The 25,348-nt window shown below is 33.7% G+C and overlaps 1 protein-coding gene across 7 annotated transcripts in view; it reads left to right on the top strand.

Annotated features, from left to right (window-relative positions):
- LOC117327762 (protein quaking-B-like) overlaps positions 1 to 24,254 on the top strand; it is a 45,942-nt gene extending 21,688 nt beyond the window's left edge. Inside the window, exons 4-9 of one of the 7 annotated variants that reach the window (XM_033884896.1) lie at positions 2,357 to 2,515; positions 8,306 to 8,423; positions 10,859 to 10,942; positions 11,270 to 11,542; positions 14,920 to 15,002; positions 18,042 to 24,254. In XM_033884896.1, coding sequence (XP_033740787.1) covers positions 2,357 to 2,515; positions 8,306 to 8,423; positions 10,859 to 10,942; positions 11,270 to 11,542; positions 14,920 to 14,993 — 708 coding nt within the window. In that variant the 3' untranslated portion in view covers positions 14,994 to 15,002; positions 18,042 to 24,254. Of the gene's footprint in view, positions 1 to 2,356; positions 2,516 to 8,075; positions 8,194 to 8,305; positions 8,424 to 10,858; positions 10,943 to 11,269; positions 11,543 to 14,919; positions 16,722 to 18,041 lie in introns of those variants that run through there. The other 6 variants (XM_033884897.1, XM_033884895.1, XM_033884899.1 and 3 more) reach the window with 6 other exon arrangements.
- Positions 24,255 to 25,348: the final 1,094 nt, after the last annotated feature.

A 25,348-nucleotide genomic window follows, 5' to 3' on the forward strand; every position in this document is an offset into this window, starting at 1 on the left:
CTTCATTGCCAAAGTTTCGTTCTTTTCATTTCTGAAATTTTCAGTTTTGGAGTGTATCTTACTTCCGAGTACATATTTTATGTGTAGCAATGAAACATGTTTTCCATATAATCATTCCAGTTTGTGGGGGGCTAATCCAATTTAAAGGCTACATTTAAAGTCACTTAGTAAGGATGTAATCACATGGACAGTATTGGAAGGGAAATATGTATCATAGAATTATGTAAAACTATTTCTAGCCTGAAACCTGGAGATGGTGACTAAATAGAATATATACAAACCAGCTGTTAGTTGGTGAAAGGTTGGTTACTTGATGGTACTAGGGGCTGTATGATAACCTATCTATAACAGATTACCAATGGAGAGAGACATAAAGGATGTATATATTCTACACTATCATGGTTTTGTTAAACCTGTTGAATTGTTCCATGTGTCCTACAAGTTCTCTCCTCTAGATACACTGCAGCTGTTCTACAGTAGATTCGAGAAAATTTTCACAAGGCTAGAAATGAGAAAGCTGCAATGGTGGAGGAAGTTTAGTGTTGTTTTAGTAGCAATTTAATAAGCCAAATGGGAAAGCAGACATTTGAGGTAAATGGAAGCAGATTACAACTGTTGTTGAAAATAGAAGGATTGGTTGTGTGGGCTGTGATATAGACTGTGGGTATATATATATACTCCAGACATTACTGGGCATGGTTAGTGAAGACATGAGGGGTCAAATCATCACACATACTAATCATTGTTGTGTGTAATATAACAATATGGTGATAGTGTAGGGCACTAGCTGGTGTTACCCAGCTTTGGTTGATATACAGCTGCTATACCAGCACACATGTATACATCTACACAGCAGTGAAATACAGATTTCAGATGTTCAGGGATACCTCTGATTGACTTATCTATTTTATTGTCAGATTGGGTATATTTTACATGCAATTATTTCTATCTTCGGACTATGATCAGGGAACTACTTATCTTAACAACAGACTTGCTGTCCAAATTTTGTATAAAATATAGAAAAATCTTTGTTTAACCGTTAACAAGTTTTCGGGATAGGTATTGGGGAAGAGATCTTTTGGAGTCTGGCCAATGCTGGCAATGACCCTTAGTGAGTTTACTCTGATAAAAACCAGATTCTTTAAAAAAGAACTATCTGTAGATATATAAATATCAAAAACATATTTCAGTTTGAGTTTTCCCTACAAGTTAAGGATTTGCAGATCTCTACCAATATTAAAAACAGATGGAGTTGAGTTCTTGTATGATTAAGATTTTGATCTGCATTGCAAATGAAATTCATATCAATTTGGCCCTTGTCAAATATGCTATTAATGACTGTTCTATATATAAATATATATTACACTTGTGACTCCATGTTAGCAGTTTAATGGCATAGATCTTAAAATTATGGATAGAAACAAATTTCTATCAAACTCTACTAAGTAGTATGTTATGCGTTCTGTTGTAACTTTTAATACATAAAGTTATAGTGTGATTGAGATGGAGATGTATCTTATCCAGTGCACTACAACTTATTTAGCATGAACTATCCCCGATATCTTACTTCTAGGTCATTCATCCCATTTCTAGGTAATTGAATTCATATGGAGATGAACATTTTAAATGTTTATTGCTTAAGCATATGTGAGGATTGTGGATGGCCTAGTTTCTCTGTGTTGTGAATGTCATTCCTGGGTGTAATTAATGTTCTAAATTAAAATGTTAAGATATCATCTGTTTGGTTTATCTTTATTATCCACCAACTTGCTTTAATTGCCTTTATTTGTCATTGAGTCTTCTGATATTGTAATAGCTGATGAAGGATTTCTAATCCAGTCGGTAATTAAGAAAGATGACAAGAGTGTTTAATGACCTGTCTTCCTTGTGGTAGCCTGGGATCAGGCTCCTGTCAGCAGTCAGGTCCTCATCACAGCAGTAAGGGCACGCAAAAAGCTGCCTTTAATAAATATACTACTGGTTAAAAAATCTCCATTGTGTGAGAAAAAAAATTGAAACCCTCCATGGGAATTTTAAGGGGGGGGGGGGGGGGAATAAATACCAACATTACACTAGAACTTAATTGGGGGATGGAATTAAAGAATACCATTAATGGGACACTCTTTCAAGCAATATGCCCAGAGATGTAGATGTTTATGTTTCCTGTCATTGTATTGGATATATTGAAATGGGTTGTAGTCATTTGAAAAAACTTAAATTTGTAACAAGTTGAATCATTTCTGGATTAAATGGAGTGTTCATCCTCATGAAAAGTGACCTTTCATGAATAACTGCTTATTATTCTTACAAAGATACATTTGTTTTTGAATTTCTATAATTTGTTTATATTTTTTAGCATGTATCATTTCAGGAAGAACAAAACAGAGGCAAAGCCAACTGGGAACATTTAAATGAAGAATTACATGTACTCATCACAGTGGAGGATGCCAGACAAAGGGCAGAGGTCAAGATGGCCAAAGCCATTGAAGAAGTAAAGAAGCTGCTGGTGCCTGCGGTAAGTTGTAATGCTGTTGTGAACAGGGATGGTTCAGGTTTGGGTTGTGTAGGTAAATGTGATTTGACAACTGATAACTATAATGTTACCTGGTCTCCGCAACAAATAGCTGTAATGTAGGTAAACGTTGGTTAGTGGGAAGATTGTAGATACATTTTCTGTTATCTGCTGGATTTAAATAAAACCATTTTTAAATGTGAAAAAAATGTAAAGTAGAAATTTTAAATGTCCATAATAAAACCTATCTATTGGTTTCCAATAAAAATACACTTAAGAAATTTAATTTTCTATATGGAAGGTATATGTATAGCCTTTTGAGGTTGGAATTGCTCCTAGGTATGTGCAGCCTAGCTCGGGTGTCAACATTAGCATTTTAAAGTGGTGAACATATAATGATTATTTTGCCTGCCTAAACTTTTCTAAGAATTTCAGTTCTTAGTAACTGTGATAAAAAAGAACTATTCCCAAAATATGACAAAAGGGAAATCACAAGGGTATTTTATTTTATCACACCCCCAACACTGACGTTAGAAGTACAGGTATATTGCTTTGCAAGTTAAAGACCAAGTAAATGTGGAAATTGTTGTGTTTATGCATGTAGCTGGTTATATGAAACTTTTCATTGTGAACCATCAAAGATGAATTTGGATAGTGCTGATATGCACTGCTGCATTCCACATTGAGGTCTGTAAATGGACACTTCTTGCCAGGATTAGATTTCCATAATGGGGATTTATAGCCAGCCTTCAATAAATCATACTTGTGGAAGTGTACAAGGAAGTTTGTGTGTGATCAAATATACTCTATTTTAGAAGGAACATGATCTTTTATAATTGGTTTCTTAGGTTGGGAGAAGGACAAGTTATTTATCAGATTGTAAAGTAAAAATATCCTGGAGTATAATTATAATTTGAGTTACTATTGTTAAATAGTTAAATATTTAAAAAAAAAATTATACAGGTTTGACTGTTTTGACTGAGTGCATGTATATATGTACACATAGCTTTGTAATCTTAACAGTTACTGTTTAAAGTTATTTCTTTGTCAAATTATACTCCAAATAGTTCAATTTTCTGTTTCCCAACCTCTACGTATCCAGTAAAAACCCGAAATTTAAAAAATGAATACCACTGCCATGTTGTAACTTGTGTAGAGACATCGCTTAAGAGTTCACATTAGGTTGAGAGGATCTAGCCGGCTTATGTGTGTGTCCCTTTACAAAAACACTTGTTCCGTAAGAATGTATTTATTCTGTCATTACCTGGCTCTCAAAGAGAATTTCTCTTGTTGTGAAAAGTTGTCTGGTATTTCCACAAGCTTAGCTAATTTGTTGGGTTTAGGAATTCTCTGTGTTACCAGTTTGTATAGGAGCTCCTGTGAAATCATAATACATACATATTGTATATAGTGTAGTGTCGTTGTACAAATACTCCCTGAATACATCTCAAAATAGAAAGACTGCCTCTAGCAGCGAGTCCTACCCTTACGATACTTGGAATTATTTCAAAGTTCATATAAACCATCCCTCATCCTTTTGTCAAAATGCCAATAGCAAAATTTTCAGAATATTAAAAAACTCTATTATTAATATTACCACATGACTACACAGAATTTTTTTGGCTATATATAACAAAGTTAATACACAGTGATGCCAAATTCATGATTGTTTTCATCAGTCTTGAGAACAACTTATTTAGGCGGAAAGACTCCAACATACTCCAATGGAGAAATGTAAATAATTCAAAATTCATTAAATTGAAGAAATCTAGATAGTCTGATATTTTGACTTGACTTTATCATTATATTGTCAGGCAAAATTTGGCAAGAATTACTCTAAGAAAATCATAAACATGCATCTTGTCAAGTCAGATTATGGTAAACAGACATGTTAATTGTGTAATGTGATTTTTTATTGCTAGACCTAAATATCAATGACTTGCCAGTAGAGGTGTAATTATATTATAGGTTATAAAGTAAAGGTATCCCTACTACTTGTGGATTACTTTAAAATATTTCAAAGATTTCGTGTTGAATGCTTATTTCTGTAACTGGTATGTCTAGCTTGTAGATGTGTCCCATTGCTGTTAGGAATACCAATGTAGGGAAAATCACACCTCAAAGTTAACAGTAGAATGTAGAAATGTGCAGCTGCAAGTTGTATCTGTGGTCCATAACAAATTGCTTGTCACAAACATTTATACCACATTTCCAGAGAACTTTGCACTGTAGATACATAAGAGGATGGTGGCTTTAGTTCCCAGCTCAGTACACCAGACCAGAGATAAGACCTGGTGAAAACTGAAACATGATCCTTTCAGCTCCTGTGTAGGTTCATCTGTATGAAAGCTAGCAGTGGCACAGCTTTCATGCTGAGTTAATTTATTTGCCCCTCTGCCAGTTCCTGTAAGGGTTGCTGGCAAGGGCCAGTGCACAGAGAATAGGTATTGTTTCCATCGGTCTCCATTGTACTGTTCTTTCAGTACCAAGCACGACTGCCCTCCTAAGCTATATCCATAACCAAGGTAACATTTTTGTCAGTATTTAGTTGATTAGTTCTGACAATATTTTAAATATCTATGTACCTGTTTGGCCAGTGCCCCACAATTTACCCTGTATCAGTGTGATGTTAGAGATAGTGGAAACACTAGGAGCTCTCTGATGTGAATAGTTCTAAACACAAGAGCTGTTTTATATCTCTGGTCTTGTCAGTCTCAATTGGGAAAATCATTAAATGGCGTAGTAGACTTAAAAACGTTTGTGGATTAGGAATAATTTTGTGTATGGAGAGGTATAAAATACAGAGTCTAGCAGACAGATCTATTTTAGACTGAAAGAGATTTGCTGGCACATTATATATACATAGAATTGAAGCTTGGGTATTAGAAGTTTGTCATTGAAAGTAATAACTTACTCGTAGGGGAATCATATACACAGCAAGTTATACAAATATATCTTGTAAAAACATCTGAAAACAATTTCTAGATTTGAAATTGAATTTGTTGGATAGGAGGCAATTTTCTAATTTAATTATGTAGTTTCAATTTTTACCAATAAAGAATGTGAACATATGTTTGATGTTGATATAGCTTGGTTTCTGTGGCAACCTCTCTAAGATCAGATTTGTATTGAATGTAATTCCCATTGCTTCAAAAAGCACTATCTTTCAGTTTTAATGAAATCAGAATATTTGAAAAACCATTCAAATTGTATATTGAGGTTATTATCATAACTGCTTTCGATTTGTTTTTGAAATTGAAAATGATCAGATAGGTGCTGTTACTTCAATACAGGAAATTATATTGACAGCTTAACTTCTATACAGAACTGATAACTGATATTAAAGACAATTATTTATATGAAGGGTGATATTTTGAGTATATTGTACATGAAATTACTTGCCCAACATGTTTTGTGAGAAGGTGAACAAGCTAATTGGATGGCCTAGATAAAAATATCTTTTTTAACTTATAATGAAAAAAAAAAATCCTATAAGAAAACGATAACTTGTAGAAATTCGTGATAAGCATTAAAAATGTGACTTTTAGATTAACACTTAAATATCTACGTTAGTTGGTATATCAGAAATTTTTAAATTTATAATTAATTCAAAAAAAAATATTTGATAGTTGATTTTTTGGTAGTTTCTCATTTGTTGACTGATATGAGAATTTGAAGATACCTGAGCATGATATTGTTCACTGGTGATAAAAGTCTTTCGATGTTTCATGTTCAGACACCATGAGATATATTTTGAAAAGTACTTAGCAGTGGCCAGCATTACTGTTCCGTTAGTACAGGTGCTTAGTTTACAACTGATACACCCAGAGATTAGTAGTTTTACAGCTCTATACATTAACATTATTTAAAATAAATACTCTAAGTATAGAGAAAAACAAGGGTGCCATGTTTGTGTAGGATAAACCTTAGGATTGGAGTCGTCTTTGTTCAGTGTACCTGTGGTCTCGGAGCTGTTTGTACACTGGGTATTGTACTGGTCTCTATACCAGAGACCAACCAATTACAGTATCAGCCCAGCCACATAGCTAAAGGGTCGCATGAATAAACCCATACAACTTCTCTTTACAAACACCAAAAATGTTCAGCCCCCAGCTACTGTCGAACTGTTGAGGAAAATTGTTGCAATGCTTTGTTGCTCAATTTTCATAATTCAAGGCCTGTGGCAGAAAGTGTTCAACATAGCATAGATAATGATGACCTACCTATGTCTAGTAATCGCATGGCTGCCTTATTTATTGCCTTTACTCTATAACACGGGCGGCGCACAACAAATAACTTAGAATATAACCGAGACATTGGGAAGGAATTAAATTTGGTGGTAATGGAGATGATATCATGATGTAATTTATGGAGGGAAGCTGTAGAATAGAAAGATCAACTGTATTCAAGTCCGTGATAATTGCCATTTATAAACATGTGCTAGTATTGTTTTTCAACAGATGAATATTTTCATTTCCTATGTTTTGAGTCCTGTAGAGATGGAACGTATGCAGGCTTTCAGTTGTTCATTAATAATGTCCAGAGGTCTCCATAACGGGGATCAAATTTCAACTAAAAGATTAAAAAAAATCAGATAGAACTAGATTTTTTTTATGTTTAGGTTTGTGTGAAATAGAATTAAGATATGATAATGTAGCTTCTAGGTAATTTTGCTGTGTTAGTGATCCTCACTATCCATATATGTACAGATGCAGCTCAGTTTCCTTTTACATCTCTTATCCAAACAGTGTCTAGACCAGAAATGTCCTCATACATAGAGTGGCTTACTAGGAGTTGACTTAAGTACAGGGTACAGACTACATCTCTTGATTAATTACAAATAATCTCCGAGAAAACTTGTAAGCAATCTTCCATTAGCTGTAGACGACCTGTTAGTATGTAATACTTGGTGATTGATTGAACTAGCCATAGATAATGTTTGTACTACTGAATTTTTAGCTTCGTACTGATTGCTTCCACATAGAAAATTGAAATCCAAAGCAACAATAATGATCTGGGTACAGTCTGAAATTTAGTTTACAGTATCTGTATCTTAATTTACTTAAAGCTGAACTCGGAGAGCAGTCATCTCCATATATAGATATATTGACGGAGAATATTTCAACACGTTTTAGTTAAGAAGTGATTTAAATAAATAGATTGTATTACACAAATTAGAAATACAATCAACTAGGTAGTTCATACATAGATGCTGTTAAGATTTAATTTTCTGTTTTCGAGGTTACAGGGAACACATCTGGGAGGGGCATCAGTGTAGGGGGGAAATACTGGGAGATACAACCAAACAATAACCACATTGTTGTAAAGATATTAAAATCATTTAATTAAATTATGTTCCAACTGCCACAACCCAAGAGGGATATTAGTCTCTGTTGATAATCTGATCAAATAATCTGCTTTTCAATTAGGGAGACTACAGTTATAATAGAGATCAAGAAAGGTATCAAAGGTCTTTAGTGGTGAAACCAAGGAAAGTTACATTGACAAGGGAGATAACTTTTACGTACTTTAACCCATGCTATGAATGCCATTATGTTTACAGGCGGAGGGAGAAGATGATTTGAAGAAAATGCAATTGATGGAACTTGCAATTTTGAATGGAACTTACAGAGACTCAAAACTTGTTGCTCCCCCAGGGTTCTCACCCACTGGGCTTGCCCGTAAGTTTCTTTTCACCCCCTGATCGCCATGAAGACTAACCAATGACGAACAGGGTGGTTTTGTTGACCATTAACAATTTGATGTTTGACTGGTGTTGTTGATTTGTTGCAGCCGGACGGAGAGGATGACTTAAAGAAACGCCAACTCATGGAGTTAGCTATCATAAATGGCACATACCGTGACACTTCTAAACCCTCACCTTCATCGAACTCTCAAACATCAACGACTCGTAAGTCACGGTGACACCTCCTATGGGCCACCATATACCAGCAGCCAACCCTATCTTATGCCAGTGTGCGGTGTTTAGCTTTCCTCTATTTTTTTTACCTGTATTGCTACATCTTTTTATTTATCTTTGCATCCTTTTGGCAAGAGGAACTTTAATATCCACACCCGTTTTCTGTGTCATTTACTCTGTGGCTGAGTGGTAGATGCATGAAACCCACCCTTGCTTAACTGGGGTAGATTGGACCGGACAGCCCAGTTTTGGGGACCATATAGTGCTGCTTCCAGTATAGATGTAGGGGGTTTGTTGTCTCACTGCTTATCATCAACATCTTCATCATCCTCATCATCTTTCCTCACCTCTCCCAGTATAACAATCACTTCACCGTCCATTTACTCTAGGTATTTGGATTTCATCACTTCCTTAAAGCCTGGTAATCCTAGAATTCCTAATGGTAATTTTTTTTAATATTTTTGTATATTATTGCTAACAAGGAGTGTAGAATTTATAAGTGATACAATCTAGACTAGACAGCTTTGTTAACATGTTTTGAATAAAACTGCACTGAAGGTTTATTATAATGCACATAAACAGGCAAATCATTATGTACCTGTTTATTTTCCCGTAATTGTATTTATTTATTTTGTTTTCTGTATGAGGACAGTTGTCTTAAAAATCAAGTTGGTATGTACAGAAGTATATCTCTAGATGTTTTTACTTAACCAATAGTCATTCTTAAATGACCATATATAGCTGTTGATAGAACATTCAACAATACCAATCCAAACCTTACAAAAATATGTGGATCATTCCCTTTTCCTGTCGTCCTTCTCCAAATATAGATCTTTCCAAGAGGAGAGGCCTCTGTGATGTTCTCTATTTTGTACTGAACCTGTCCGATATCAAAGTTGTTTAAAATTTACAAAATATCAGTTTAGGCCGATACCGATTCCGATACTTTCTAAAGATATGGTGTGCAAGTTATTATGGTTTAGACACTCCAAAGTATCATTCACTGATAAGAGACCATTCCATATCATTCCATCTGCATGTGTGTTGGAGGGAGTTACAGGCCAAGGCCCTAGAATGCATGGGTGAAATGGCTGACTTTTTCTTACAGTACTGGAACGGTTTTTGTGCATGACTTTCAGATGAAATACACATCTAGTGACCTGTTTTGGAACGGATTTTGTTTGCTTTACCTATTTTGTATTTATTACACATTGGTTTTTTATGTATTTTGCTAATCAGACCACAAACGCTACCTACATTAGCTTCACATTTCATATTTGTATTCTGTACTAATCAAAATGCTTCTGTTCAAAGAAAGAAGGTCTGCTTGATGTATGATCCACGTAGCCACCCACATGGAAATCTTGTATCTTGAACTGTTTAGTTTCAATTAGTTAACGTTCCATATTTTGTGTTGAGAAAAATAAATGTTATCGAGAATCTAAAATATGTTTTTGTGAAAAAAGATGTGTTCCAAATAAATGTGGACTTGATAAAAACCAGTTTTTATATATAATTTCATTACTCCTTGGAATGGAGGTTAAAAGCTCTAAACAAAGAGAGGTGTAAGGCTAATTAGGCTATGGTAGCTTTTGTGGTACTATTTTCTTATTCTTCAGGTCTTAGTAAACTAAACATCTGATAGGAAAATGCATCTCTTTGTACTTGACTTGGAAGATTTTCTGCCTTGATTTAATTTTCATGTATAAAAATTCCCATAACATAATTCTTATCTTATAAGCGAGAGTTTGAAACAAGTTTCCTTCATCTCGACAGAAGTTAGATATAAAAAGATAAATTGCTTTCTGATGGAATTCTTATATTTTTGAGCAAAATTTATCTGTTGGAATATAAAGTCAGAGCGATTAACATTTTTTAGCATATTTGATTGATAGACAAGAAACAAAGCCTACATCCATATGAATAACTTTGCATAAATATAGTTCTAATGTCATTGGTTTCATTTGTAAAGCTGTCAACATGACGAAATAATAGAAATATTGAAATGTTAAAATTTACTGAAATTTGCAGATTATTTTTTCTATTTTTTTTTTGATTTTGTCAAACTTCTTGAATTTCAAATTTTATTGTTCTTGTTCTTTTAGAGCAATAACTGATAAATATTTCAATTTAGAAAATGAAGATTTGGTCAATTTGTACAGTTGTGATTTAGGGAATTTTTTTGGAATTTTAAGCAGTATACTAACCTTGGTTTACGTTGGTGTTGACATTGATAGAAATGCTTGTAGTATTTGTGCCACGTGTATATACAATGATTTTATGTGACAAAGGTGCAGCAAACATCTCCTGTTAACATGTATGGGCTCACATTTTCAATGCTCCTACATATGTAACACTATATTGGACCTGGTAGATATCTTTTGAAGAATTCATTGTTTGATAAATTTTTGCCTTTTCACTTTAAGCTGGTATGAAAAGACCGTGGGATCTTGCAAATATTCAAGGTGTAGGAGTAGGCTGCCTTTCCCCAACGTCAGTGGGACAAGGAGGTTGGTTAATCAAAGCTATCCTATCACAAGACCTCATCCTTTCTCTACCACTTCTAACAGGCATTCCTAAAGGCTGACATTTGAATATTCACAATTTAAGCAAAAGTTTTGTGTTGATGTAATAACTTTTGATTTTAAATTTATATACAACTATTATATTAGCAAATTGAAAATGTGTACCCATCCATTGTTTGCAGTATGTACAAGGTGTTCGAAGCTGTCATAAGTATTTCCTCTAATTCTATTTTTGATGTCCTGAGAGAGAAGTTTGTGTTTTATCAGGTCAAACTGCCCTGGACTGACATATTACATGTATTCTACTTACAGAAGCACCCAGGCTAATCACCACAGCACAACAGTTATCACACATTCCCAACCTACGCACGCAAACGCCACAAGGTGCCCCCATCATTCTGACGCCCAGGATCCCAACGAGTCAGGCTGGTATAATGAACGGTCCCCCACCACTTGTGTCACCAACAGAGGCCGCCACTGGTCTGGTGTATAACCCTTACGAGTACAGTCCCTACTCTGCGGCCGCCTTTCACCAAGCAGCAGCCCTCATTGAATATCCTTCTTCATTTGACCAAGCCAACATTGGTATGTTTCCCGTAGTGCGTTAGATGTTGTCATCGAGTGGCTTATCAACAGGGGAAATCATTTTATCAATTGCACAATCATTATTTGTCTATATATATATAGTATATATATATATGTTGATATTTTTATCATTATTTTTCATTTATGTGGAATGCTGTTTTATCACATGAACATGAATGAAATCCACCTGTTTATGAAGAAACCATACATGGGCTATTCCAGGCATGACTATATAGAGGGGTGCTCAAGGGAATGTATGGCTGGCGGGATCTATAGTTAGGAATATTTGCTTAGTAAACTAGTAAACTTAGAGAAAATATGTGTTTTGGTTCACATAGATGTGCCTTTCTGCCAAAAATATCCTTACCTAATACCCACCATATATTTGTTTTTTTTCTGGAATAGCCCTAAAGGGCCTAGTTAGGTTATGTGACCATTTTATCATTTTATTCATATACATTTTATTCTTATTTTTATTTTTTTTTTAAATATGAATTCTTAAATTTATTTACACATAAACTTCATAAACCCTCATGTTTGTAAATGATGTAAATTTCCTCTATTTACTGTTGGAATCTATTCCCATATTTTACACAAATTTATGTTTTCGTTCACACAATGTAATTCCTCGACATTCCAAACTCATAGTTACTTGTGCTAGATTGTGAAAGTAGCCCGTGTCTTTTGTAAATAATGATATTACACGTTTAAGTTTTACTATGATTATTTTAAAAGTCCCATATCTATAGAATTGATGTAGAAATGCAATGAAAAACGGGTCCTCCATGTATGTAATGTAGAATTCTTTTCCACTTTACATGCTAATCATTGTGTAGGACAGACATGGTATGTATGATATACCCAAAGCAACAGTCCCACAAATGGAGCACAGAAAATAGTTGAGAATACTACTAGCGTTATTGCTTTCTACTATTTTAATGCTTGTTATGACTTCACCATTTCCCAAGTCAACTTCACCAAAAAGTTGTTACAGTGGTAATAAGACTACGCATGCTATTTAAAAAAAGTGAAAATACTTTGTAAGTTAACTTGTTTTAAAGAAAATAATCATATATAACATTTTGATAAATTCACTAGTCCTTTACGTAAACAAGTGTTAAATTTACTAACGGAATACATTGTGCATTCCATATCAAATAGAATCTGTAATGGTAAAAGTGGGAAATCTAAATTCTGTGATTAGCTAACAGCATCTTCAACAGAAGAAAGTCAAACATTCTGTGATTTCTGCTTTTCAAGCATTCCATTAATTATTCCTTTACAAAGGGATGCTGAAATATTTGTATATAAATTAAAATACTAGCAGTAACCAACAGATGTACTAGAAATATAATCTGCTTGTTTATATATATATCTGTCCCTTCTAACTAGTGGAAAACAGTTGACTTTAAGGATAGTTTATATGCAATCGTTTTTTATAGTTTCACGATTTATCCACTGTGATGATATCATACCGGTTCACCAACCAGTCAACACATTATCTCTTTTTCTCCTCGCAGGCAAAGCATAGCCAATCAAACTGGAGTGGCTCAATCTAGGCCTAAACATGCGTCCCTATGCTTTGTAAATTGGAGGTAGTCGTGTCTGTAGACATTTCACTTGTGTGCCTCTACTTTCACCATTTAATATTTTTTTGTTGAAATAAACAAAACATAATTTTCATTTGTTTCTTAAAATAATCTTATGTTTGGTGATGGATTGACACATAAAAAATACATAAAAAAAAAAAACCCAAACCAAATACTACATATATATTTGATTTAATATAGTTGTGTTTGCTTTTGTCAAATATTTCCCATGAATTTAAGCACTCTTAAGAATTGTTAATAATCCAATAATATGTATTAATTTCAGCTTGCGTTTTTCCTTGGTCGATTTTTTTCGATCATTTTTTTGTCGTGACATCTCCTGGTTGTAACAGCACTAGATATTAAAATAGATTTATAGCTAAGAAAAAGTTTGATTTTTTGTTAATTTCAAGTTTGCAATTTTAATAATTATTTATATTTTTCAATTTTATTTGTAAAGAACATTTTATATAATAAAAACTGTTAATCCTATTTTTTAACTAATTGATTAACCTCACGATCTAACAAATTTAGATTAACACAATTATTTTTGTAAGATTTCAAAAATGAAATATTCATAGCACAAAATGTGCTGATATTTGCTTTAACATGAACCAGTTGTCTTTCACGCTGAAAGTTAATATAAAGATTGTAAATATACAAGCCATAACATGATGTTGTGGATGTTGATATTAGGTAAACCAGGAGGTGTGGTTGACTGGTGCCATTGGACTTCAATGATAGTGTTTGCTTTCTGTCCTTTCATATACCTCTCTTAATTCTTAACACATTAGGATTGGATGTTAACTTTCACATGCCAAGGCATTACAGAAATATATCCCTATGGTAATGGTTTAAACGGAAAACCTCACATCCTGTAACCTTAACAGTTTCCTTTTAATAATCTCCTGCTAATTTGGCTGAAGCCATTTCAGTAAGCTTGGCTTGAGGAATGACAGCAGAATGAAAACTGGAGCAATGCAGCCAAATTATCTACCAATTATTGTCTTATTTTTGATGAACACAAAATTAAGGGTTGAGAGTTCAGATAGTTCATGTTTTTCACAGATAGTTCATGTTCTTCACTTAATCACACTTAGGGGCAGAATTTTGACGGAGATTATATACCTTAAATTAATTCAATTAATTCCCTGCCTGATGAGCAAGAGCTTTAATAGTGTATTCATTATTCACATTACATGTATTAATTCGGCTTCAGGCACATTCCATGCTTTATCTTACACTTGTGTTAAATCATCATTCTGTCTGTAAGGTTTCATTAAGCTGTCAGTAACTCAAGTTTAGTATACTCAGAATAGTTAATTAAAAAAAGGGAAAAAAAAAAAACCATCCTGACCCCTACTTTATTTGTATTGTACTAAATGGAAATAAAACATACTAAGTTTAAGCATCTTAAATGATTATATTGTAGATTGTTCTAAATTCAAATCCGTATTATAGTGGACAAAAGCCTATAACAGTTACTGAAATATTTATAACTTAGCCCAAAAGACAAAGTGCCAAAGATCTCGTATAAGTAGAATTAACTTTTAGACTAATTAACCTATTAAAATTTTGTGACTTTGACCTACTTTACCTATCATAAATGCCAAGATGTATAGACTGTTTATTAGGGCAGGTCGGAGGTCAAGTCACTGAGAGGAATTGTGAATGAAAGCAAACATTATCAGGCAAGTCAAAAATACTGAGAGGGTGTCTCTCCTTTATACATATATAATTTTTTTGTATTTGCCGAGGCCAATATCTAAATGTCTTGGGATATTGTAGGTGCAGTGCCTAAAATCAGGAGAACGCTCGAGGGAATGAGAGCACACCCTTACGCAAGGGTTTCTCTTCCATAAATGTGGAAGGTTAGTCCCAGTTATTATATTTTATTTGAGATGTTTTACCCTAGTGGAGTTTCATTTCGTATCAAAGGGGATGGTTACCATGGATAATGTTGATGTGAACAAAAGAAAAGTGGATTTGTATTTAAATTGACTGGGCGGCATCATTGTTTTGCTTTTGAGCATCCTTTTCAAAAAAAAATTGGTCAGTTGCGCATGCATAACTATGCATTGTAAGAACATTTCTAATTTTGAAATATATATCAATTACAATAATGCAAATTCAATTATGTGCCTATGTAAAAATGAAAATACAAGGATCCATTTCTTTTGTTTTATCTGATTTTGGGGTTAACCATCGCCATTGACAAAATGTTCTGTATATGTTTTACATACATATGTGCTCTTTTTATACCCATCAAAGTTATTTATATTTTACATGAGGACAAAAATCAAATTTTACCTATCCAATATTGGATGGCTGTGCATAATACTTTATTTAAGTTTGATATTTTGATGTGCCTTAAAGGCGGATGTTGTAGAGCTGATGTCAAATGACCATAGTGTATAGTCTCATCACAGCTACATATAATGTAATGCAAATAGTGTCGGCACCGATTCCCAACATACCACAGCCATTTGTTGGTGAGGGTCATATCTTGTTTCAGAAATATTTTCCATATCCAATTCATCATGTCTGCATATCTTAGAGATATTTCGTTCCTTTTTTCGTTAGCATGTTTTTTTTTCTTAAATGAATATGTTAGTTTTCATTGAGTTTTATACATATATTTACAATGATTTGACTGCGAAAACTAGAAGCAATACTCAGGATGTTTGATTTACATGGTATTTCCTTGTTTGTTAGTCAGTAGGTATTATGTTGACCATCAACTACAGCAAAATTTCTTTAAAATCATTTAAACAATTTATTTTGCCAAGATTTTCCTGTCAGTTTGAACCTTTTCATCTCTTTGTCATATTATACAGTTGTATATTATATGTTTCTCATTCTTATGTAGAAGCCATTCAAAATTGTAGTTGGGTTTATTTAACCGAAAGTATAAACCATACCAATCCATTTCGCCAATCTGTTCGTAAATGAAGCAGTTTGCCAAGGAAGTCCAGTAAATGCTCAATATCTTGACATATGAATTTGAAAAACGAAAAAAAAAAAAAAAATATGTCATTGCTCAAGTTCAATTCATATAAAAATATTTAGTGTTCTAACCCAGCAATCTCTATACAAATAGTAGCAGAGGAAAGTGTTACCAAACTATGCAGGCTGATTGATTCCAATGAAAAATAGAAAAGTTAAATTATAACCGATACAAATGTTAAATGATGTTAATGATTTTTAAATGTTTCAAAGTAAATAGTGCAACTTTGGTATGGGTAGATTTGTTGAAACTGTTGTATACATTTTGTATAAAAGGATTCTGAAACATGCCAATGATCTGGTAATACACTAGATAGAAATGTTTGTTCTCCATGCATTAAGTATTTTTTCTCGGGATATTTGTGCAAAGTCCATGCAAGTACAATCATTAGTTTCTTTAGGTGGATTAAGCCAGTGTATAGTTGTATGTCCCCTTGTTTAGATGTCCACAGTTGTTAACTATATATATATGACATCAACATTTTCTTTCAACTTTTACAATGAAAACCGTGTGACAAGAGACACGTGCAATTGTTGTTATATTTTAAGTATGTTTAGGAATAAAAGCACATCAGTTGAGCGAACAACAGTGTTGATTTTCATTTTATATTAACGAGGTCGTGATCTTAACTGTAAATCTGCTTATTTTTCAATACGTAGAGTTATGGCATGCATAGATTCATAGAAATTTGGAAATTTTAAACTAAAGATGAATTTCTGTAAGTAGAAAAGAAAAAGAAAGATAAATTTTCAGAGTTTTGTTCTAGTTACAATGTTAAAACTTTTACAATGCTATTTCTACTTCAAGAACAGCAAGTACATTTACAGTTATTCACCGTATGTACTACTACTCACCATTAGGGTGATGCATACATACAACATGGAAACATCTAGAGAGATGGATGGTGTGGATAAGTTTTAAGTGATATTGGGGAGGGGGGGGGGGGGGGGGATATCTGGAAGGAAGGTTCGACTGCTGTATGTAGCTCTAACCAAGTTTTATTTTACATAGGGAGGGGCCACTATTATGCCTTATTCTAGTCGCTATATGTTAAATTTTAACTTTCTCAACTCTGCTTTTAACATTGTAAATTTCCATGATTTGTGAAAACATTCACAAGGCCATGAAACAGCAATATAGAGATATCGCTTTTAAATTAAAACTCAATTCAGAATGAATGGAGTTGAGACTGTTATGTATGGACTTGATGTTTATCTGGACTGTGGTCATTTTATTAAATTTTATTAAGATATTATTGACTAATACCAGGAAATTGTACAGCAGTCCAGATTTACAAGGTTCATGTGAAGTTTGTCTTAACATTTGTTTTGTGTTGATAGAAGATAAAGCTATGACAGTAGTATTGCACAGTGTTACAGATAGATATGCCGTCCTCTCGGACATTTTGTGTAATATCATGTAGGCTTATACCTGATTGTACTCTTTAAACTAATGACAATACATGTACTAACATTTTGAGGATTAAAGGTGTGCTATCTTAATTTAATTTGGTATACAGTTATACATTAATCACTGTTCATTAATTAATTGGGTCGCCTTGTTGATTGGTCAATGGCTGCTTGACCTTTGACATATGCTTTTATCTGTACACCATTCCTTCCCCTTCTTTCTTACAAAACGAGTTGTGGGTTCGGCATGAGTTGATATAATCTTTTTAAAAGCATGAGGTTTTTACTCTCACTTGTAAAGCACACTTTAATCTGCAAACTGTATAGTAGTATCACTGTTATATGGGTAACAAATGTTATTATTATCAATCAGAATTAATCATAATAATAATTTCTGTAATTTTCATATTGAATGCATACAAAGACAATATTTATGGTAGCAGTATAAACTAACATTTCTTCTTTTTTCTTTTTATTTTTCACTAAACCTTCAGCTGCCTACCAACTAACTCATACCTGGTCACAGTTAAAGTCGAACCCCTTGCCTGTCCGTACGTATCCATGCTGTGCTGCTGCTACTACTACTTCTGCATCGTATCGATCAGTCGGTCAGTCGGTCCAAACCTAACACATGTACTACTGGAGGGGTTTGTTGGGTAGCCGACACTGCACCACTATAGACGGACCGACAACCGTATTTGTTGACTTGCATCACGAACCATCCACCTTAACGCTCCATTGGTAACCGTGTGGCAGTGGGACTTAGGAGTACTACTACTACTACTACTTACTTCCAGACGTACTGAATCGGTACCCTGCCTTCTGCAAACAACATCCACTAACATTGCCTTCTACCAGCCTAGTGACTTGGAGGCTGAGCCGATTAACATTCTTTTATCAGAACAGATGGACTAAAGTGTGATTATAGTGTTATATTTACACGTTTGTATGAAAGAGCCCACCGTCCTTGTGTATAAAATATTTTGACAGAATCGTCAGAATGTCTAAGTGCCTGGAGATTACTCGTTAACTAATTCCTTTGTACTAATTTGACTGTTGTGTCAGTTTCCCACCGTAACAAATACATAGCATTGTGTGCAAAGAAAATATTGCAACAAAAATTTACCAATCAATATTTTTTTCTTTGAGACATGTCTATATATAGTATATATTCATATATATCATATACATTAACCTTGTTAAACCAGAATTTTATTAACTTTTTTTTGTACAGTTTTTGGTACTGGCTCTCTGTAGGTGTTTATACTTTTGATATTATGTCCCGGCCGTTTTTTTTTTTCTAACTTCAGGGACAAGTTTTTTTCGCTAAGCAAAGTCAAAATATGATATTGGATCTAAAAGGTTAAAGGAAAGTTTGATTATATGATTTTGAAAGAATTTTTTAAGACAGGTTCAAGGTCAAGGCTATACAATTAGTTGGCTTTTAAGATCATTGCCCTATGATATAATAATAACACCTGTTATTGGTGCAGTATGTGGTTAGAGAGACTGGTTCGTTGATCATGTGTTGTCCTACCAAACACCTTTACTTCTGACATGGGTATCACCTCTTAAGTAAATATTCAAATAGTTAAATTATAACTATATATTGAAGTGCTCAATACTCTCCCACCGAAGTATATATACAAAGCAATATTTGTTTGGTATATATGAAAGTAACAGCCTCCCATTTTGTCAGAAATGTAATGTTTTATGACCTTACAGAACGTGTTTGGTACGATGACTTAGTGGTTCTAACGAGTGAATTCCATGTGTTATATAACCACGGAGTGGATATCTCAGTCCTTGGGTGTTTGGTGACAGTAGGTCACAGAGGTGACCTAGTGCCATCAGATCTCAACCTACACACATACATAAGGCCTACAGATATCTGGCACGGAAAATTGGACACAGGGACAAGATAGAATCTCTTCTTGTGTGGTAATTTTCTCCCGAACTCGGAGGTGTTATGTATTTTGGTTGATATTGACATAACAAAATAATTGTTTTAGATGCAATGATGAGAGCTCTACAATTTCCTCTATCCTTTCAATATTAATTGGTCTTCATAAGAAAAGTTATTGTGCTGGCAAAAACTTGTCGTTTTGATTGCTTCCCATTGACACTAGAAATAAGGAAGAAGAGACTGACAATCCACAACTGGTGCTTTTATATTGACCCAGCATCATTACATTTCATTACACTGTACAATTGTCATCTTTAACATTGCACAGTTTCATGGTAGATCTGCGTGTCAGTGATTTAGATGATAACCTGGGAAGTCATATCAAAGCAACAGGTGTCTGAGCCATTACTGCTGTAACCGTTGTTGTCCTGAGCTTCTGAGCACAGCTTTCTGTTCCTATCACCAATTTGCACAGTGCTATTCCCACTTAAAAATCCATTTCCTGTGAATTTTGACTGCTTCACCCCATCAAACACATATCTAGCTTTAAAACATCTGTAGACTATACAGAATCGTATATAAACCAAACTTATTTTCTGTATAGAGAGTGTATCATGGTAATTTTGCTTTATATATGATGTTTTGTGTTAAGTTTGTAGGGTTTTACCAGTCAGAATCCATTTGAGGATGAAATATTTACCAATTTGATACTCGTTGTACATATCGTTAGGTCTTTGATGATAACAGGGTATACTTATAAAAGAGATCTTATTTTCTGTCTAGATAATCTAGATGTTTTTATCTGTCCTGCAATTTCAAACATATCAATATTTTATATTATTGTACTGAGAAAAAGATCAAAACACTTCACATTAAGGCAATGTACTTACTATATTATACATTTATATCAGTTTTTGTGTGTATCTCTATGCATTAAGTGGGAATAGCACTGTCCTAACTCCTGTGTACAACTGGATGGGTTATGTTATATTTTGTTTGATAACATTTGTATAGAATGTCACTGCATATGTAACATGTATATAATCTTCATATAATATACATTGATAAGAATATGGAGAGATGTATTAAGAAATGAGTGAGTGAGAGTGAGAGAAAAAGAGAAGAAAAAAAAAGAAAAAAAAAATATTGAAAAGAACAATAGTAGCTATGCAATTAATGATCATATCCCTATGCTTCCAGATTTACATACTTATTATGTGTAGCAGGCATTTGTCAAGTATTCAATGAAGGGTTGGAGAATTATTGAGATTTTTTATATTTCAATTTTGGATTGTCTTCCAAAGATTGCACAAAAATGGGATAGTTTATTTTTTTTACAAGACCTGTAAATATACTCGATGAATATAATATTTGAAATGGGAGTTCCTCAGAATATATGCACACATTTTTAAGTTAATTTTATTAAGAATTTATTTATTCTGATGGTAAAAGTGTGATGTTGAGCGATGAGAAACAAATAATTACAAGATCATGAACCAATCAAAATTCATCAAGGAACTGATTTTCTTTTTCAATTACTAACCTTGATGGCTTCCACAGTTTTAGCAAATTACTTATTGATCAAAATGGTAGGACTTGAACAATTAGTTGAGTGTTCCTTTCCTTGTTTTCACTTGATATTAAAATGTTTTCTATCTGTTTGCCACCAAGCAGGAACTCCCATTAATATATAAATAAGGTGGCTCTTTTTTTTTTCTTTTTTTTTTCTTTTTGACAGTTTATGCAATTTATTTTAAAACATGGAAATATGCTCATTTAAAATATATCAGTGTCTTTTTTTAAGTTTCAAAGTTTATTTTGAGTTCATTTCATTTTATTATTTTGTTAGATCTTGGATGCAGGTTGTAGATACATAAACCTCAAGTGCCTTTTACTCTTATTAACGTTGCATGCACTGATAACTTGTGCACCGATTACTTGCGCAGGTGTTTGTACTGGGCCAAAACTTTGTAGCTACTTAGCATTTGTTTTGTGTATATTGACAAGTATTTTGTTACTGTTTATTTTTTTTTTGTAAATATTAACATGATATTTTGATTTCTTCCCACCCTAATTATTCTTTATGTTTATCATATCTTTTTGTTTTTGCTGGTGCAAATAACAGAAAATGCATAATAACATACATCCATGTCCTCCCAGACTGTTGGAGTGTCCGCATTGGATTCACCGACAGCCCTACTCATGTGTTTAGTTTGGAGTGTATTTTGTATTAACATGTGTAGTTCAGAGTCATAATTGAAGTGAATCTCAGATTTTCCACACATATATATATATATTTCCTTATTAATTGGTATTCACCTACCCATACATATAGCTTATCTAGTATTCCTGATTTCCCCTCCTCATTTTGGAAATACTCCTATAAAGAGGGAACAATTCCTCAGAAACCACATATTTTATACAAGGAGATTATCATGATTACAGAGCTTTCTTCAATTAAGATATTTCAGTACAGATATTACTTGTCCCAAAATGAAAGGAAAATGGGATTGGTCTGCAATATTAGATCTGATAAATTCTGTGGCAGTTAGGGGCCAAAAACATTGAATGAAATTTAAGTAAATGGGGGATATAGCCATCCTATTTGACATACCAGTGGTTTAAGAAGTGGGCGTGCCCATTGCCCTGCATGTTGAACCCCTATGTGCACGCCTGTAACTTTGTTTGATTCTCCTCACAGATGTAACATAAATGGTCATTCGACCAGAACTGCAGACCACCAAGGTGTTAACAGTTTTCAAACATGGCCATGTCTTTATTGAAATAAATGTTTAAAATTCCATCGATATTTGTTAACAAAAAGATTATCATTATTTACCAGAATATGACATCACAAAACAATCTTGTTGACACTATTATAATTTGATTTGTTGAAAATGTCGCTGCTGAAATTAATTGATGGCCATGCTATACACCTTGGGTTGGTTGTTTGTCTACTTAACTTTACGACTAATTCATCATTACATATAACACTGCATTTTGTACTTTTTGCGTAACAGTATTATGCAATAAAGTCTTGTTTGTATGTGTGTTGTATTTCTCAGTTTATTACTAACCCTACTCACCCTGCGGTCACCCTGCAGCATACTCTGCCTGTAGTTTGATTTTAATAACAAGCATGACGGTTGATACGTTTATATGCTGTATTATCCAGGCCAGGTTGGACTTTGTACCTTAATGCTCATGTCTAGTTTGAATATAAACAGTCTAATAGAATATTGAGTTACAAATTAGTACCAATTTGTGATCAATTATTCAATCTGGTTGATTTTCACTGGGAACATGCAATGTGGTCAAGGCCCAAATCTTGCCCAGTGGGGTCAGGGATTTGTATCTAAAGGTTGTTGTGTTGAGATGAAATGAAAGTTTTTACAAAGACAATTATCAATTCAAAGACAGATGTTGAACATCATTTTAGTCTTTGATTTATATTTTCTAGTTTATTATATGTGAAGTTGAATAAATAGGTAAAGCAGATGTATAATCTAGTGGTAATATCTATTTTGTAAATGTATATTTTGTAGAGTTAAAGGTTATGAGAGAAGTATAGATTAGATTGGACAGCTGTGATAATCTTCTATGCCAATGTCATCCTTTTGATAAATGTTTATTCTTCTATTGAAGAAAACTAGACAGGGGAGGTTTTCAAGCATGCAAGATCCCATAAATGCCAAAGTAGTTCTAGCGACACAAATCGAAGTGCCTTGTCATGTTTTGAACAAGATTGATTCCTTGTTGGTTAACTTTGTCCTTTAATCTTACTAAACATTGCTAATAGTTGCCTCCAATATATACAAACTATTAAAAAAAACCTTGCTAACCAAAGATTGTTTTTACTACTATCCTTAACCTTGTATTACTAAGCTTAGACAATTTTAGTTAACTTCAGGGAAGTAAAGTTTGGATCTGTGATATTGTATGCATTAAAGTGGTCCCTCCCGTAAGATTATTATAGACATATATGTTTCCTATTTCATTTCTACAAAATAAAAAATCATCGTTGTTTTATTGCTGTAGAGAATACTCAGATGGTCTTGGTTATTCAGCCTTGCCATGTTAATGATAATCATCTGCTAAACATACAAATAAGAACATTTTCATTTCAGTGTAAATTTCTCTTTAATTCATTGTAGTGGTAACTTGGGACGGAAAATATTAATGAAATTCCCGTCTAGTGACGGGGTAAAGATCGCTATGAGAAGTTATAACTTCCCCCTATCGCATGTTCTTACATGTTTACTTCTGTCGTCTTTCTTGGTTATTTCAAGTTTTGCTCAAAATGCTCAAATTTAACAAAAACCTGCTTAATGCTGTTTATCTTCTTGGATCTGTTTATTTTACTTTTACTACATTTATTTCTGAAAGCTTGAGCGAAACATCGCCAAGCTCTATTTACACAATATATCCATGACAATGCTTTCAGATGATGATGTTAGACGTTTTGTGTCCTGCTCTCTTGTGGATCTTGAGAGCAAGTGTTTAAATCACATTTGTTTCATATTTAACGGTATGTACAATCATTGATCATAATGATGTTTTTCAAGGCATAATTATAATTGATAATCATTTTAACACATATGCACCAATCATTGAATTTAGTATAGTTTTACATCGTAACCTTCATCCTTTGATTTTGAATCTCATTTTTCAATTATATTTGTGAATATACTGATGACGATAGTGCAGGGACCTATATTTTCACTGCTATGGGTAGTCATCGCAAGCAAGGATTTTTTTTTACAAAAAAAAAAGAGTATTAAAGAATATGAAAAAAAGTCAACTAAGGTGTTGGATAAGTTCTTCAATCAGCATGAGGATATTTTGTTTATGGTTGTTGTTGCTGCTGGAAAATGTCTTAAAGAGGGCAGTGTTAGCTACAGTTGGGTGATACTTTGTAACGGGTTTGGCCCTAAATGACCCTAGTTGTCGATGGGCCGTAAAACATAAACAAACAAATTGTAACGGGTATTTCCTCTGAGAGGACTACATGTATATTTTACATGTGCATTATTTAGATCATCACCGTTAAACGATTTTAAGCAAACATATGTCTAGATGTTCATTTAACATACATGCGGTACATATTAAAAGGAGTATTTTCTTTGAGTTTGCTAGCCTCCATGAAAGTTTGAGAACTATTTTGAACCCTAAAGTGAGTCATAGCTACCTTTGTATGCTTGGCAATTTTAAAAGCACTTCCCTGCAAGAGGCTGTGTCTATGAGTTTAAAAAGGTCTTAGTAGGATCAATAATACACTTTCAGATATATTTAATTGTCTCCAGGGAAACCCTTTCTTTATTCTGTTTATGGGAGAGATTCGGGCAATTTGACACAGACACCAGAAATTTCCATAGAAACAATGAAACAAGAAATAGAGGAAGGGCATTGGGTATTAACTAGCTGAAAGTAGTAGGCATTTAAAAATAAAAGTCAAGGTCTTGAAGGGTTTTCGTCCTCGTAATATCCAAAGTCTGGGGCCACTCTAAGTGCATTATGATTTTGTCACTGATAGGTAGTCAAACACCTCATCTGGTAACATACTGACAAACAGTCCTTGTCGCGCTGCGTTTATAGCTGAAAGTCGAGAGTATTATGGATTTAAGTTTGTCCTGGTCAATGAAGGTCAACAGATAGCAGGAAGTCCAATTTTATATACTTTGGTTTTTCTCCGATAAGAGACTAAACAACCTTTCTGGCTTTCACTGTCGCCCCAATACGGAGGCCATTGAGATATTACGAAATGGAAGGTCAGAGAGAGGATAAGTCGGACCCCATTTAGGGGGCAAGGTTATATCCCTTTACCACAGGCGTATACAGATTTGTGTAAACTATTCCCAAAATATAGTTATTTTGACTAGCCATGTAGTGACATTA

Source organism: Pecten maximus, chromosome 5 (genome assembly GCF_902652985.1).
Source record: "Pecten maximus chromosome 5, xPecMax1.1, whole genome shotgun sequence".
Classification (NCBI taxonomy): Eukaryota; Metazoa; Mollusca; class Bivalvia; order Pectinida; family Pectinidae; genus Pecten; species Pecten maximus.